The sequence below is a fragment of the Nyctereutes procyonoides genome, unplaced genomic scaffold (genome assembly GCF_905146905.1).
Source record: "Nyctereutes procyonoides isolate TBG_1078 unplaced genomic scaffold, NYPRO_anot_genome, whole genome shotgun sequence".
Taxonomy (NCBI): domain Eukaryota; kingdom Metazoa; phylum Chordata; class Mammalia; order Carnivora; family Canidae; genus Nyctereutes; species Nyctereutes procyonoides.
This window is the reverse complement of record NW_026575040.1, coordinates 16,200,286-16,214,240: the sequence shown is the minus strand read 5'-3', so window position 1 is coordinate 16,214,240 and position 13,955 is coordinate 16,200,286. Positions and strand designations below refer to the sequence as shown.

General features: G+C 39.5%; 1 protein-coding gene across 2 annotated transcripts in view; it reads left to right on the top strand.

The window, feature by feature from the left end:
* FAM81A (family with sequence similarity 81 member A) overlaps positions 1 to 13,955 on the top strand; it is a 78,274-nt gene that overhangs the window by 14,127 nt on the left and 50,192 nt on the right. The window contains exons 2-3 of one of the 2 annotated variants that reach the window (XM_055320042.1): positions 4,473 to 4,540; positions 6,259 to 6,532. In XM_055320042.1, the coding sequence (XP_055176017.1) occupies positions 4,494 to 4,540; positions 6,259 to 6,532 (321 nt within the window). In that variant the 5' untranslated portion in view covers positions 4,473 to 4,493. Of the gene's footprint in view, positions 1 to 4,472; positions 4,570 to 6,258; positions 6,533 to 13,955 lie in introns of both variants that reach the window. The other variant, XM_055320043.1, reaches the window with a different exon arrangement.

The window sequence follows — 13,955 nt, the reverse complement described above, 5'->3', positions numbered from 1 at the left end:
AGAAAGGAAAGGAGCCAGCCCTTCCTGGGAGCATATGGAGTGCCCTAAGGCCAGACAGTGTTCTGGATTCCCCATGGTCCTCCTGTGGGTTATGCCTGGTGAAGAAGAGACCCAAGGTTCAAATCTGTCCTCCCTCCTTTCCTGGCCACGTGTGGTTGGGCCAGTTGCTGAACATTTTAAAATCTCTTTCCTCTGGGTAAATGGTGATGATAAGAGCATTCTTTCACCGATAGTGAGGATGAATTCAACTGGTGCACATGAGTGTGCTCCGGGAGCATCTGACACTGGTAAACACTTGGTGAGAGTGAACAGCTATTATTTATGTGGTCCCCAGCCCAACAAGCTAGGGCCAGCCTGCTAAAATCACATTGTTAACGGGGAAGCTAGGATTCAAAGAAGGGTCTTTCTGACTTCACCGCCCATGGTTTCCATGCTGGAGAAGTGTGCCTGCGATTGTACAAAGCACGAGTGGGAGAGGAGGGAGAGCACAGATATTAGGGGGAAGATAAATGGACAGTGAGAATGGGAAGTTAAGAAAAAGGAAGAGGCAAAGGAAAATGCAGGGAGAGCCATGAGGGTTAGGAAAGGGAAGCAGAGAGGCCAGGGAGTGGAAGAGTGGGGAGAGCGAGAGGAAGGAGAGAGGAAAGCAGAAGCCTCCCCCTCCCTCCCCCCGAGTTCCTGGCGAGTTTCTGGTTAGTTCTTGGTCCTGGGACTTCTTCCCTCTTCTTTGCCTAAGGCAGTTTGCTTTTCCCAGTTCCAGCTCTGGCCCCACCCTCACTGCCCCAGCACTGCCCCAAGGACAAAGTCCCAATCCCTGAGCGTGGGTTAGAGCTGTAAGTTAAAGCACGACTCCCTCCTACCTAATCTTTCTAGACACACCTTCAGCTGTTCTCTGCTCTCTATCCTTTCCCTCTATTTTTAACTATAAGAAAATAGACTTTATTCCCCTACTGCCAGATTACAACCACTTTATTCATGAATGCTTTGCCTATTTTTAAAAAAAGTTCTGACACTCAGCAGAACACATCAGTGCTGTATTTTGATAGTAAACTGAAAAATTAACTTAATTTTTATATAATTGGTATTTAATTTTTCAGTAAAAACTATCATTATCAAAATGATGTATCATTTTCCATGAAATGATACTGTAGTTATTTCTACCCAGTGTCATCTTAGTGATTTTCTTTAAAGATTTATTTATTTATTTTAGAGGCAGGGGAGGGGTGGAGGAAGAGAGGGAGTGAGAATTCAAGCTGACTTCCCACGGGCTGGGATCCCAAAGTGGGGCTCTGATCTCACCTCCTAAAAATCATGCCTAAGCTGCAGTCAAGAGTTGGAGACCTAACAGACTGAGCCATCCAGGCGTCCCCAGTGTCATCTTACTTATAAAAATGTGATAAGAATCCTCACAATCACAAAAAGTTATTTTGGCTTAGAGAATAGCATATCCCTTTACTCTTTGGTGAACTCCCAAACTGTATTGATATATTGCACACTGTAGGCATTGTGATACTTACTTTTTCTTATTTCTTTCAACTCTTCTCTCCTTGCTTTACCTACCTGTCCCTTCCCCTAATTTCCCCAAGTTTTTTAAACTCATAAACTGGAGATGAATGTTATAACAGCAAAATACAGCACAAGCAGACCAGCAACAACCCAGATCTGCCTAATAATGTTGCAGACCAACTTGCAGTGCTAGAGCTCAGATTTATAAATGTGTAGGAACTGATGACCACAGGCAAGGTAAGCCAGAATTGACAATGGGAAGATTTGGAAGTGGTCTTTGAGAAGTTATTTAACCCAGCGACTTATTTATTTTTAATATTTTTAAGCCTTATTCTTTTGTGACATAAGCCCCATTGTTCTAGCAGACTCAGGATACTAGCCAGCCAAGCAAGCTAATAAACAAGTTCCCACCACATTTCATGAAGAGGGCACCAGTTCTGAACAGACCTCAGTGTGTGTTGTGAGCTCATGCCATGTGACATTTCCTGTCATAGAGAGTGCATAGTGCTTGGTAATAGGTTTGTTATTGAAAGGCAATCTCAGACAATGCATAGTAGATAGAATCCTTTTTCAGGAGGTTGATGTGGCTGGTCTTCTGTACCTCCAGCAGGAAAATTCTAGAAGGGTGAAATGACCTTCAGAAAAGGGGATTCTGGGCACTTGGGTGGCTCAGTAGTTGAGTATCTGCCTTCAACTCAGGTGTTGATCCCGGGGTCTGGGATTGAGTCCCACATCAGGCTTCTCACAGGGAGCCTGCTTCTTCCTTTGCCTATGTCTCTCATGAATAAGTAAATAAAATCCTTTTTAAAAAAAAGGGATTCCAAAAGTGTCCATTCATTTATAAATCTTATATTAAGTGGCTGTTTGGGATGCAGTCTTAGTAAAGAACTATGCTTTTTAACCAAAACATTCTCTAATGCCTTCATTGCCGCAATTTCTGACATTGGAATGCAGGTCATGCTCCCATTAGCAGACATGTATGGACTGTTCTGGGTCAGCTCTATGTCTATTAAGATTTGAAATGTGCTCTTATGGAACATGTAGTTTAATAGAGAAGACAGACTATTAAACAGCTAAAAATAACAGTATAATAGGTAGTATAAAAACATATAAAGTGCTGAAGAAATACAAATGAAGGAGCTATTTTATTGAATTGAAGGGCAGGTGGGGCCTTAAAGGATGAATAGGAGTTTTCTAGGCAGGAGGGATGAGAAGCGTGTTTCTCATAGAGCTCACCAACAGAGGCGTGAAGGCAAAAGAGTGCATGACATATTCAAGGACGGTGGCAGGTGGAGTGGCAGTGGGGAGGATTAGCATTGGCTGGAGTGGTACCATATGTAACTGGAGGAATGAACTAGGCCAGAGTGTGCTGAGAGCCTAGAAAGTAGAGGTGATGTTGGAGTGTTGAGGAAAGAAGGTGTGGAACAATCTTTCTGTTTTCTACTTGTGGAAATCTTACTCATTTTCATTAGCTCCTCCCTGACCTAGCTGCTACCTGGGAAAAAGAAAGGCCTCTCCTTCTTTCCTCCCCATGTGTTTTTGTTCATAGCTGCTTATCCCATTGCTTCATGCTTGGCTGAGATATATATCTATCTTTCTCTGTAGGCTGTGAAGCCCCTGAGGGGTTGGGATTTTGTCTTATATATTTAGGTTACTCAGCTGCATAATAGATGTCAGATAAATGTTTCTTAGACTGGGTTATTCCATAGATTAATATCTCAACTAAGGTATATTCCAACTTTAAAATGGTAAAGATTCTATGATTCTAAATCTTAATGTCTTCCACACTGGCCTAATTTCATGTAGTCTAAATGACAGAGATTATTATCTTAAGAATTGAAGAACTCCTTTGGCATCATCACTTGTTTGGCATGAATCACTTTTTTTTCTTAAATGTAATTTGTTTAAATTCAAAGTTTTTTGTCTAGGAAAATGAAATGTTCACATTTTGAAACTCTAAAAATAACATACTGGAAGAGTTGGTGCCAAAACAATGGTTTCAATCAGAAATGCTCTGTGAATCTAGCATCTAAGTGAGACCTAATTACTGAATCAGATCACGGTTACTAGGCATTCATTATTTTAAGGCAATTAACATCACTATTGAGAAACCTAAGTGATGAAATATTTTAAAAACTCTCCAGTTTTGCTCCAATTTCTAATGTGTTAGGATGACCAAATGCTCTTTATAGGCGAGATAAAATGGCAATGATGATATCTTTTAATAAAGTTTTAATGAATATCAATCTTATTCTATTTGTGGATAGATAGGTTCTCCTGAATCAGATCCGGTTGATTACGTATTGATTTAAGATGAATTTAGAAATAAGTGCTCTTAATTTGCTAGGAATTTACTAAATTTGCTGAGATCATATTTACTAAGGTAGTTTTCTACCTTACATGATTGAATAAGCCTGTTAAACTATCTTGTTTCTGTAAAAGTGGTTTCTCAAGCTTGAAATGCAGTTATGGGAGGAGGAAACTTCAAAAAAATCTGTTTAAGAGTCCTCGTTGATCTAACAAGGCTTAGCAGTATTTTTTTTAAGATTATTTATTTATTTATTTATTTATTTATTTATTTATTTATTCATGAGAGACAGAGAGAGAGAGAGAGAGAGAGAGAGAGGCAGACACACAGGCAGAGGGAGAAGCAGGCTCCATGCAGGGAGCCCGATGTGGGACTTGACCAGGACTCCAGGATCACGCCGTGGGCCGAAGGCAGGCTCTAAACCGCTGAGCCACCCAGGTGCCCCAAGGCTTAGCAGTATTAATTTTGATTTTTCTTGATCCTTTTCTCCTTATTTGCTGTTTATTTCATGTATAGGATATAAGACCTTTAATAATATAACTGATCAGTATGTCAGAATTAATATACGATCCACTTAGTAATTTAATAATAAACTTTAGATGTCATTTAAATTCCAGATATAAACTGTTAAATAATTTAATGCTTTTTTTTCCCACAGATGTGAATTATTAAAAAGAAAATGGCCCAACGGAGCACTGTATTTCCTTCTCTCGTCACCGAGGAAAGGTATAATATATGGAAAATATGCATCTAAGGTATACTTTTCCTTTCCACCAATCCCATGAGGGCTGCTAGTGGGTGTGATGGTTATTATAAATGAAGCCTTGTGGCTGTTACATTACCCAAGGATGATTTTGTTCAAGGGCAAGAGAAGTACAGTTGCGCCCCTCTCCAGCATCCAATTTGTAGGATCTGCTCAGTGATGATAAGTGGAGACTTTGTAATAGCCCTACAGTACAGCTGTACCTCTGGTCACTAGGAAAATGCAACTCTGGATGCTTGGGGGCTAATGTCCCACTAACCCTCTTAAATCAGAAGTTGCAGACTGGGGATCCATAGACCAGAACTGGCTCATGGAAGCATGTTGTTTGGCCTGCATTATCATAAATACTTCTTTTTTTGTATATATATTTTTTGGAGTTCAATTTGCTGACTCATAAATACTTTTTAAATGACTTGTTAACATTTAAAAATCAGATGATTTCACATACAAGTCTGAATTTCCCACTATTCTTGAAATAAGAGATAATCTGCAAGAATAGACCTGTATTCCCCATTGGTCATTCATGGATGGAGCAAAACTGTGGCTGCTTTAGTGGAGGAATGCCCTTTCCAGGTCCCCAAGGTCCCCTCCCTGTCCTGTCAAATATGATATGCATCATTTGTTTATGTCATCTGCTTGACCCTTGTAGGCATTTGAATTTGTTGTTATGTTAAAAAACAGCTGTAGGGGGATCCCTGGGTGGCGCAGCGGTTTGGCGCCTGCCTTTGGCCCAGGGCGTGATCCTGGAGACCTGGGATCGAATCCCACGTCGGACTCCCAGTGCATGGAGCCTGCTTTTCCCTCTGCCTGTGTCTCTGCCTCTCTCTCTCTCTGTGTGACTATCATAAATAAATAAAAATTTAAAAAAAACAAAACAATCGTTTAAAAAAAAACAGCTGTAGGGGAATGGAGGGGAGGGCGTGTCAGGAGACTTTGTGAATAGGTGTTTTTTTTTAAAAAAAGATTTATTTATTTTAGAGAGAGAGCCTGTGCATCTGTGAATAGGGGGAGGGGCAGGAGGAGGGACAGAGAGGGAGAGAGAAAGAAGCAGACTCCCCACTGAGTGTGGAACCCAAACTAGGGCTCCGTTTTGTTTCACAGCCCTGAGATCATGACCTGAGCTGAAATCAAGAGTTGGGACACTTTTTTTTTTTTAAGATTTTATGTATTTATTCATGAGAGAGACACAGAGAGAAGCAAAGACACAGGCAGAGGGAGAAGCAAGCTCCATGCAGGGAGCCCGATGCAGGACTCGATGTGGACTCGATCCCGGGTCTCCAGGATCACGCCCTGGGCTGAAGGTGGCACTAAACCGCTGAGCCACTGGGGCTGCCCAAGAGTTGGGACACTTAACCAACTGAGCTATGCAGGTGCCCCAATAAGCTTGGTCTTAAGAAGCTTATATTGGAATTGGGCATATCTCTGTATGTCCAGTTCCACCAGCCTCTTGCTTTTGGAGGCCATGGAGCCTTGTTATCAGCACAGTTAAGTCTCTGGGTATCACTGTTTAAAGATAACTGGCTCCCCGAGAAAACTCTTTGTGGCAGAAACCCGGCCTCAAACCCCATTTAGCTTGTAGGGATAGATAATTTGCATTTCCTTCTTTGGGAAGTTTTGAATCTGACTTTGAAAATTACCTTTTCCCAATTGACAACCCTAATAATGTGGCTCCCTTCCACAGGCGAGTTAGAACCATGCCCCGACATAGCCAGTCCCTGACCATGGCACCATACTCATCTGTAAGCCTAGTGGAACAACTGGAAGATAGGATCCTCTGCCACGAGAAAACAACTGCAGCCCTTGTGGAGCACGCCTTCCGGATTAAAGACGACATCGTCAGCAGTTTGCAGAAAATGCAAAACAAAGGCGGAGGTGACCGCTTGGCCAGGCTTTTCTTGGAGGAGCACATCAGAAACATAACTGCCATAGTGAAACAACTCAATCGGGATATTGAGGTGAGTTAGGTGTGTGAGAGTCAGGGGGCCGCGTTCCTCCTCGCAGACCTGCTCCTCTTCCCCACATGGGGTCAGCAAGTCAAGTTCCTGCCTCCTAGGCAGTAATGCATTCACATCAGAGCTTTCCAGTCTTGTGTATTCTAGTGATCACCAAGGAAACAAGCTTGAGCAAATATCCTAATTAAATTTATTTCAGTATTTGATATCAGTTACTGTCAGTGTTATTTATGTTTAATCTAAATTTACCTTGCTGACTATTAAATCACTTTGTTTTGTTTGGCTCTCAATGGAGAAAGAGAAGAACTAGTCAAATAGTTTCTCTGTAAAACCCTTCGTATCGTCGAAGATAGCTATTAAGTCAATTACTAGGTCAGCCTTTGCTGCTTCAGATGAAATGTTTCTAGGCCATAATGATTATATATATAATACAGTTTATTACTCAAACAATTTAGGAATTTGAATTGCTTCTCAGACTTTCCTTTTATTGCTTTATTTTTTTTCTCTGAAATGAGCCCAATAAAAAGCCAATATTGTCTAATTTTTAAAGTTTGTAAATCTGCTATTTATTGAATAATCACAGAGACCACACAGTTTAGTTCAGAAGCGTAATAAGATCATTTAGGGCTTGGGCTTTCATTACTGAACAGTGGTAATATCCTTCACATGTAATTTTTAAATATATATAAATAAAAGGTATCTGGATAGATTAAGGAAAACCTTTGTTCCCACTCATAGAGATTGTATCTGAATTATGCTTCCTGAAATTAAGCCTCATTTTTTTCAGTGTCAAAGTGTGTTTATTCATTTTCTTAACAGCTTTATTGAGGTATGATTTATAAGGCACAAAAATCTACCCAGTGTAAGTATATAATTCAATATTTTTAGAAAATGTATAGAATTGTGCAACCATCAACATAATTTAATTGTAGAACATTTCCATCACCCCCGAAATTTGTATAGTTCTGTCTGCAGTCAGAACTTCTACCCAAGCAAGGCCCAACCACTGATCTGCTTTCTGTCTCTAAATGTGTCTTTTCTGGGCATTCCAGTTTTATAATATGAAGTCTTTTGCAACTGACTTTTTTCACCTCGGATAGTCTTTTTGAGGTTTAGCTATGTTCTAGCACATGTCAGTGCAGGCATACCTCAGAGATATTACAGGTTTGGTTCCAGATCACCACAATAAAGCAAATATTGCAATACAGCAAGTCAAATGAATGTTTTGGCTTCCCAGTGCATGTAAAAGTTATGTTTATACTATGCTGTAATCTATTAAGCATACAGTAGCATTATATCAAGAGAATGTACTTACCTTAATTTAAAAACACTTTATTGGAGGTGCCTGGGTGGCTCAGTCAGTTAAGCATCTGCCTTTGGCTCAGGCCATGATCCCAGGGTCTTGGGGATGAACCTCACATCAGGCTCCCTGTTCAACGTGGAGTCTGCTTGTCCCTCTCCCCTCTCTTCCCCTGCACTCATGCTCGTTCTCTCTCTCTCTCTCTCTCTCTCTCTCTCTCTCTCTCTCAAATACATAAAAATTTAAAAACAATGGCAACAACAAAAACCACTATTGGGCTCCATGCTGGGCATGGAGCTTACTTAGAAAAAATGAAAAATTAAAATAAATAAATAAAAATACCTTATTGCTTCAAAGTGCTAACCATCATCTGAGTCTCCAGTGAATCGTAATCATTTTGCTTATGGAGGGTCTTGCCTCTATGTTGATGGCTGCTGACTGGTCAGGGTGGTGGTTGGTGAAGTTGGGGCGACTGGGGCAATTTCTTAAAAATAAGACAATAAGATCAATCAATCAATCAATAAAAGTTTGCTCCATTAATTGGTTCTTGTTTTGTGAACAATTTCTCCATAGCATACGATGGTGTTGATACTATTTTACCCATAGTAGAACTTCTTTCAAAAGTCTTATCAACTACCTATTCTGAATTTTTTGTTGTCATTTCAATAGTCTTCACAGCATCTTTACTAGGAGTAGACCGCATTTCAAGAAACCACTTTCTTTGCTCGTCCATAAGAAGCAGCTCTTCGTGTTTTATCAGGAGATTACAGCAATTCAGTCCCATCTGCATGCTCCACTTCTAATTCCAGTTCTCTTGCTATTCTCACCACATCTGCGGTTACTTCCTTCCCTGAGGTCTTGAACCCCTCAAAGTCATCCATTAGGGTTATAATCAACTTCTTTCAAGTTCCTGCTAATGTTGATATTTTGACTTCTTCCCATGAATCATGAATGTTCTTTACAGCATGTAGAATGGTGAATCCTTTCCAGGGGGATTTCCAGAAGGAATCCTGATCCCTGGTAGCTGTAGCTTTGTGAAATGTACTCCTTAGATAGTAAGACTTGAAACTTGAAAGACTTGAAAGTACTCCTTGATCCATGGCTGCAGAATGGATGTGGTGGTGAGCAGGCATGAAAACAACATTTATCTCATTGTACCTCCCCGTCAGAGTTCTTGAGTGACCAGGTATGCTGTCAGTGAGCAGTGATATTTTGAAAGGAATCTTTTTTTTCTGGGCAGCAGATCTTAACAGTGGGTTCAAAATATTCAGTAAACCATGTTGTAAACAGATGTGCTGTCATCCAGGCTTTGTTCCACTAACGGACAGCACAGGAAGAGTAGGCTTATAATTCTTAAGGGCCCCAGGATTTTCATCATGGTAAGTGAGCATTGGCTTCAACTTCAGGTCACCAGCTGCATTAGCCCCTAACAAGACAGTCAGCCTGTCCACTGAAGATTTGAAGCCAGGCATTGACTTCTCCTGTCCAGCTATTAAAGTGCTAGATGGCGTCTTCTTCCAATATAAGGCTGTTCCATCTACATTGGAAATCTGTTGTTTAGTGTAGCCACCTTCATTTGTTATCTTACATAGATCTTCTAGATAACTTGCTGCAGCTTCTACATCAGCACTTGCTGCTTCATGTTGCACTTTTATATTATGAAGATGGCTTTCTTCCTTAAACGTCATGAACCAATCTCTGCTAGCTTCAGATTTTTCTTCTGCAGCTTCCTCACCTCTCAGCTTTCATAGAATTAAAGAGAGTCAGGGCCTTGCTCTGAATTCTGCTTTCTTTGGCTTATGGGAATGCTGTAGCTGTTTTGATCTTCTGTCCAGATTACTAAAGCTTTCTCTGGATCAGCAACAAGTCTGTTTGGCTTTCTTATCATTTGTGTGTTCACTGGAGCAGCACTTACAATTTCCTTCAAAAACTTTTCCTTTATGTTCACAACTTGGTTAACTCTTTGACACAAGAGACCTAGCCTTTAGTTCATCTTGGCTCTGAACATGCCTTTCTCATTAAGCTTTATCATTTCTAGCTTTTGATTTAAAGTGAGAGATAGAGGGCAGCCCGGGTGGCTCAGCGGTTTAGCACCGCCTTCAGCCCAGGGTGTGATCCTGGAGACCCGGGATCGAGTCCTGTGTTGGGCTCCCTGCATGGAGCCTGCTTCTCCCTCTGCCTGTGTCTCTGCCTCTCTCTGTGTCTCTATGAATAAATAAAATGTTTAAAAAAAAAATAAAGTGAGAGATAGGGGCAGCCCGGGTGGCTCAGCGGTTTAGTGCCACCTTCAGCCCAGGGCCTAATCCTGGAGACCCGGGATCGAGTCTCACATCAGGCTCCCTGTATGGAGCCTGCTTCTCCCTCTGCCTGTGTCTCTGCCTCTCTCTCTCTCTTTCTCTCTGTGTGTCTGTCATGAATAAATAAATAAAATCTTAAAAAAATAAAGTGAGAGATATTTGGGCTGCCTGGGTGGCACATTCAGTTAAGAGTCCAACTCTGGGTTTTGCCTCAGGTCATGATCTCAGGGTTGTGGGATCAAGCCCCATGTCAGGCTCTGAACTCAGCATGGAATCTGCTTGAGATCCTCTCTCCCTCTCCCTCTGCCCCTCCCACTCATGCGCTCTCTCTCTCTCTCTCTCTCTCTCTCTCAAATAAATAAATTTAAAAAAATTTTAAAAAGTGAAAGATGTGCAACTCTTCCTTTCCCTTGAACATTTAGAGGCCATTGCAGGGTTATTCATTGGCCTGATTTCAATATTGTGTCCCAAGGAAAGGGAGAAAGATGGAGGAATGGCTAGTAGGTGAAGCAGTCAGAATATATGCATGTTTATTAAGTTCACTGTCTTATATGGGTGCAGTTTGTGGTGTGCCAAAACAAGCATGGCAGTAACATCAAAGGTCACTGATCACAGATCTCCAGAACAAATATAATAATAATAATAATAATAATAATAAAGTTTGAAATATTGTGAGGATTACCCAAATGCGACATAGAAACATGAAGTGAACAAATGCTGTTAGCAAAATGGCAGTGGCAGACCTGCTTAGTGCAGGGTTGCCACAGACCTTCAATTTGTAGAAAATGCAGTATCTGGGAAGCTCCATAAAGCAAAAAACAATAAAGCAAGGTATACCTGTAGTTCATTTCCTTTTGTTTTTGAGTAGTATCCTGTTGTTTGGATATACCTCATCTTGCTTATCTGTTCATTTATTGATGGGCATTTGGATTATCTCCCGGCTTTAGCTATTATGAGTAAAGCTGCTATGAAACTTGTGTACAAGCCTGTGTGGACATGTTTTCATTTCTCTTGGGTAAATTACTAGGAGTGGAATTGCTGGGTCTTAAAGTAGCTTATGTTTAACTTTTTAAGACATAGCCAAATAATTTTCCAAAGTGGCTATAGAGATTCTACAATTTCATCAGCAATGTGTGAGATTTCTTGTTTCTCCACATCCTTGTCAACACTTGGTATTATCTCTCTCTTTGATTATAGTCGTTACAGTGGATGTGTAGTCGTATTTCACTGTAGTTTAATTTGCATTTCCCTGATGACTAATGATGCTGAGCACCTTTTCATGTGCTCATTGGTCATTTGTACGTCTGCTTTGGTGAAAAACGTCTACTTACGTCTTCTGCCCATTTTTTAAAAATTAGTTTTTAAATTATGGCAAGATATTTACCATTTTAGCCACTAAGTATACAATTCAGTGACATTGAGTATGTTCACTTTGTTGTATGCAACCAACACCATTTGCCACTTCCAAAACTTTTTAATCATCACAAACAGAAACAATGTTTGCATTAAACAATAATTCCCCATTCCACACCTCTCTCAGCTCCTGATAACCTCTACTTTACTTTCTGTCTCTGAATTCACCTATCCTAGGTATGCTATATAATATTTGTCCTTTAGTGTCTGGATTATTCACTTAGCTTAATGTAGCCTATACCAGAACTTATTTTCAGTTGGGTTGTTTGTCTTATTACTGATTTGTAAAAGTTCTTAAGATAGGCTAGATACAAATCCCATGTCATCTATGTGATTTGCAAATATTTTCTCCCTTTCTGTGGCTTATATTTTCATTTTCCTACTGGTATCTTTTGAAGTACAACATTTTTTTGATTTTAATGAACTTTAGCTTACCAGTTTTTTCTTTTATGGTTTGTACTTTTAGTATTGTGTCTTAAGAGTTGTTTGATTAACCCATGTACCAAAGATTTTCTCCTATGTGTTCCTAAAACATTAAAGTTTTAGTTTTATTTCTTACATTTAGGTCTATAGATCTATTTTATCTTCCTGTAAAAAGTGAAATAAAGGTCTAAGTTCTTTTTTCGCCTGAGTGCTCAAGGAAAATCTTCTCAGTTGTCCCTTTGTCAAAAATCAGCTGACCATAAAATATAACGGTTTCTTTCTGGATTCTATTGATCTGCATGGTTTTCCTATACCATTGCCTTAATTTCTAGCTTAACAGTACATTTTTAAATCAGGTACTCTTAAGTCCTCCAATTTTGTTTTCCTTTTCAAAATTGTTTTGCCTTTTCTAGGTCATTTGCATTTTCATACAAATTTTAGGATCAGCTTATCATTTTCTGTAGAAAAGCCAACTGAAACTTTTTGGTAATTATATAATTATATTAATTATGAAAAAATTTAAGCATGGAAGAATTATGTGATACAAACTGATGAAAGTAAATCTCTTAGTTGCAGGCCTACTGAAATTTTGACAAAAATTGCTTTGAATGTATAGATGAATTTGGGGAGAATTGCTATCTTCACCACACTGAGTTGTTAATCATTGCAGAGAACCAACTCCTGGTTTTATTCATCTCTTTTCTATTGCTTTCCTGTTTTCTAGTTCACTGGTTTCAACTCCATATGATTTCTTTTTTTTTTTTTCCTACTTGTTTTTATTTAGTTTGCTTTTCTTTTTCTAGTTTCTTAAGGTTGAAACTTAGGTAATTGGTTTGAGATTTTTAGTCTTTTCTGATAATGGTGTTTAAAGTCATATAGTGTTCTCTAAGCACTGCTTTAGCTGCTTCCCATGAATTTTGGTATGTTGTGTTTGAGTTTTTATTTAGTTGAAAATATTTTAAATTTCCTCTTGTCTGGCTTGTGTGTTATTTATAAGTGTGTTGTTTAATTTCCAGAAGTTTGGGATTTATCAAAATTTATTTCTTTTGTGGAGCTCTAGTTTAATTCCATGAGGGCTGAGAACATACTTTTTATATTTTTGATCTCTTTAAATTTATTGAAACTTTTGTTCTATCAATTATTTAAGTCTCCAACTCTTACTGTTGAATTATCTTTTTTTTCTTTCAATTCTGTTTTTGTTTCAAGTGTTTTGGGGTTCTTTTATTTGGTGCATATACATTCATAATGACATACTGACCTCTTAATCATTATAAAATGTGTCTCTTTCCGGGCACCTGGGTGGCTCAGTCAGTTAAGTGTCTGCCTTTGGCTCAGGTCATGATCCTAGAGCCCTGGGATTGAGCCCTGTGTCAGGCTCCCTGCTCAGTGGGGAATCTGCTTCTCCCTCTCCTCTGCTGCTCCCCCTGCTAGTGTTCTCTCTCTCTCTTTCAAATAAATATATAAAATCTTAAAAAATAAGTTGTCTCTTTCTAATATTTCTTATCTTAAATTTGATTTTATCCGATTTTTTTAAAAGATTTTATTTATTTATTCCAAGAGACAGAGAGAGAGGCAGAGACACAGGCAGAGGGAGAAGCAGGTTCCACACAGGGAGCCCAACGTGGGACTCGATCCCGGGTCTCCAGGTCAGGCCCTGGGCAGAAGGCGGCGCTAAACCGCTGAGCCACCTGGGATCCCCCTGATTTTATCTGATATTAATATAGCTATCCCAACACTTTCATGGCTACTGTGTGCATAATTAATTTCCTTTTGTGATAATTCTCACTTAGTTTATACCTAAATGAGGTCCTGATGAACCACATGAGGTTACCAGCTTTCACTGTTCATTGAGATTCTCATGTACCTTTACCAAGAACAGGGCTTCACTTGTAATTGCACCCTAGTTAAAATACATTTGTCTTCAGGGTTCTAAAATGTCTGTACTTCTTACGTTGTTTAAAGAAAAGGATTATATGATTGTTATTCAGGAGAT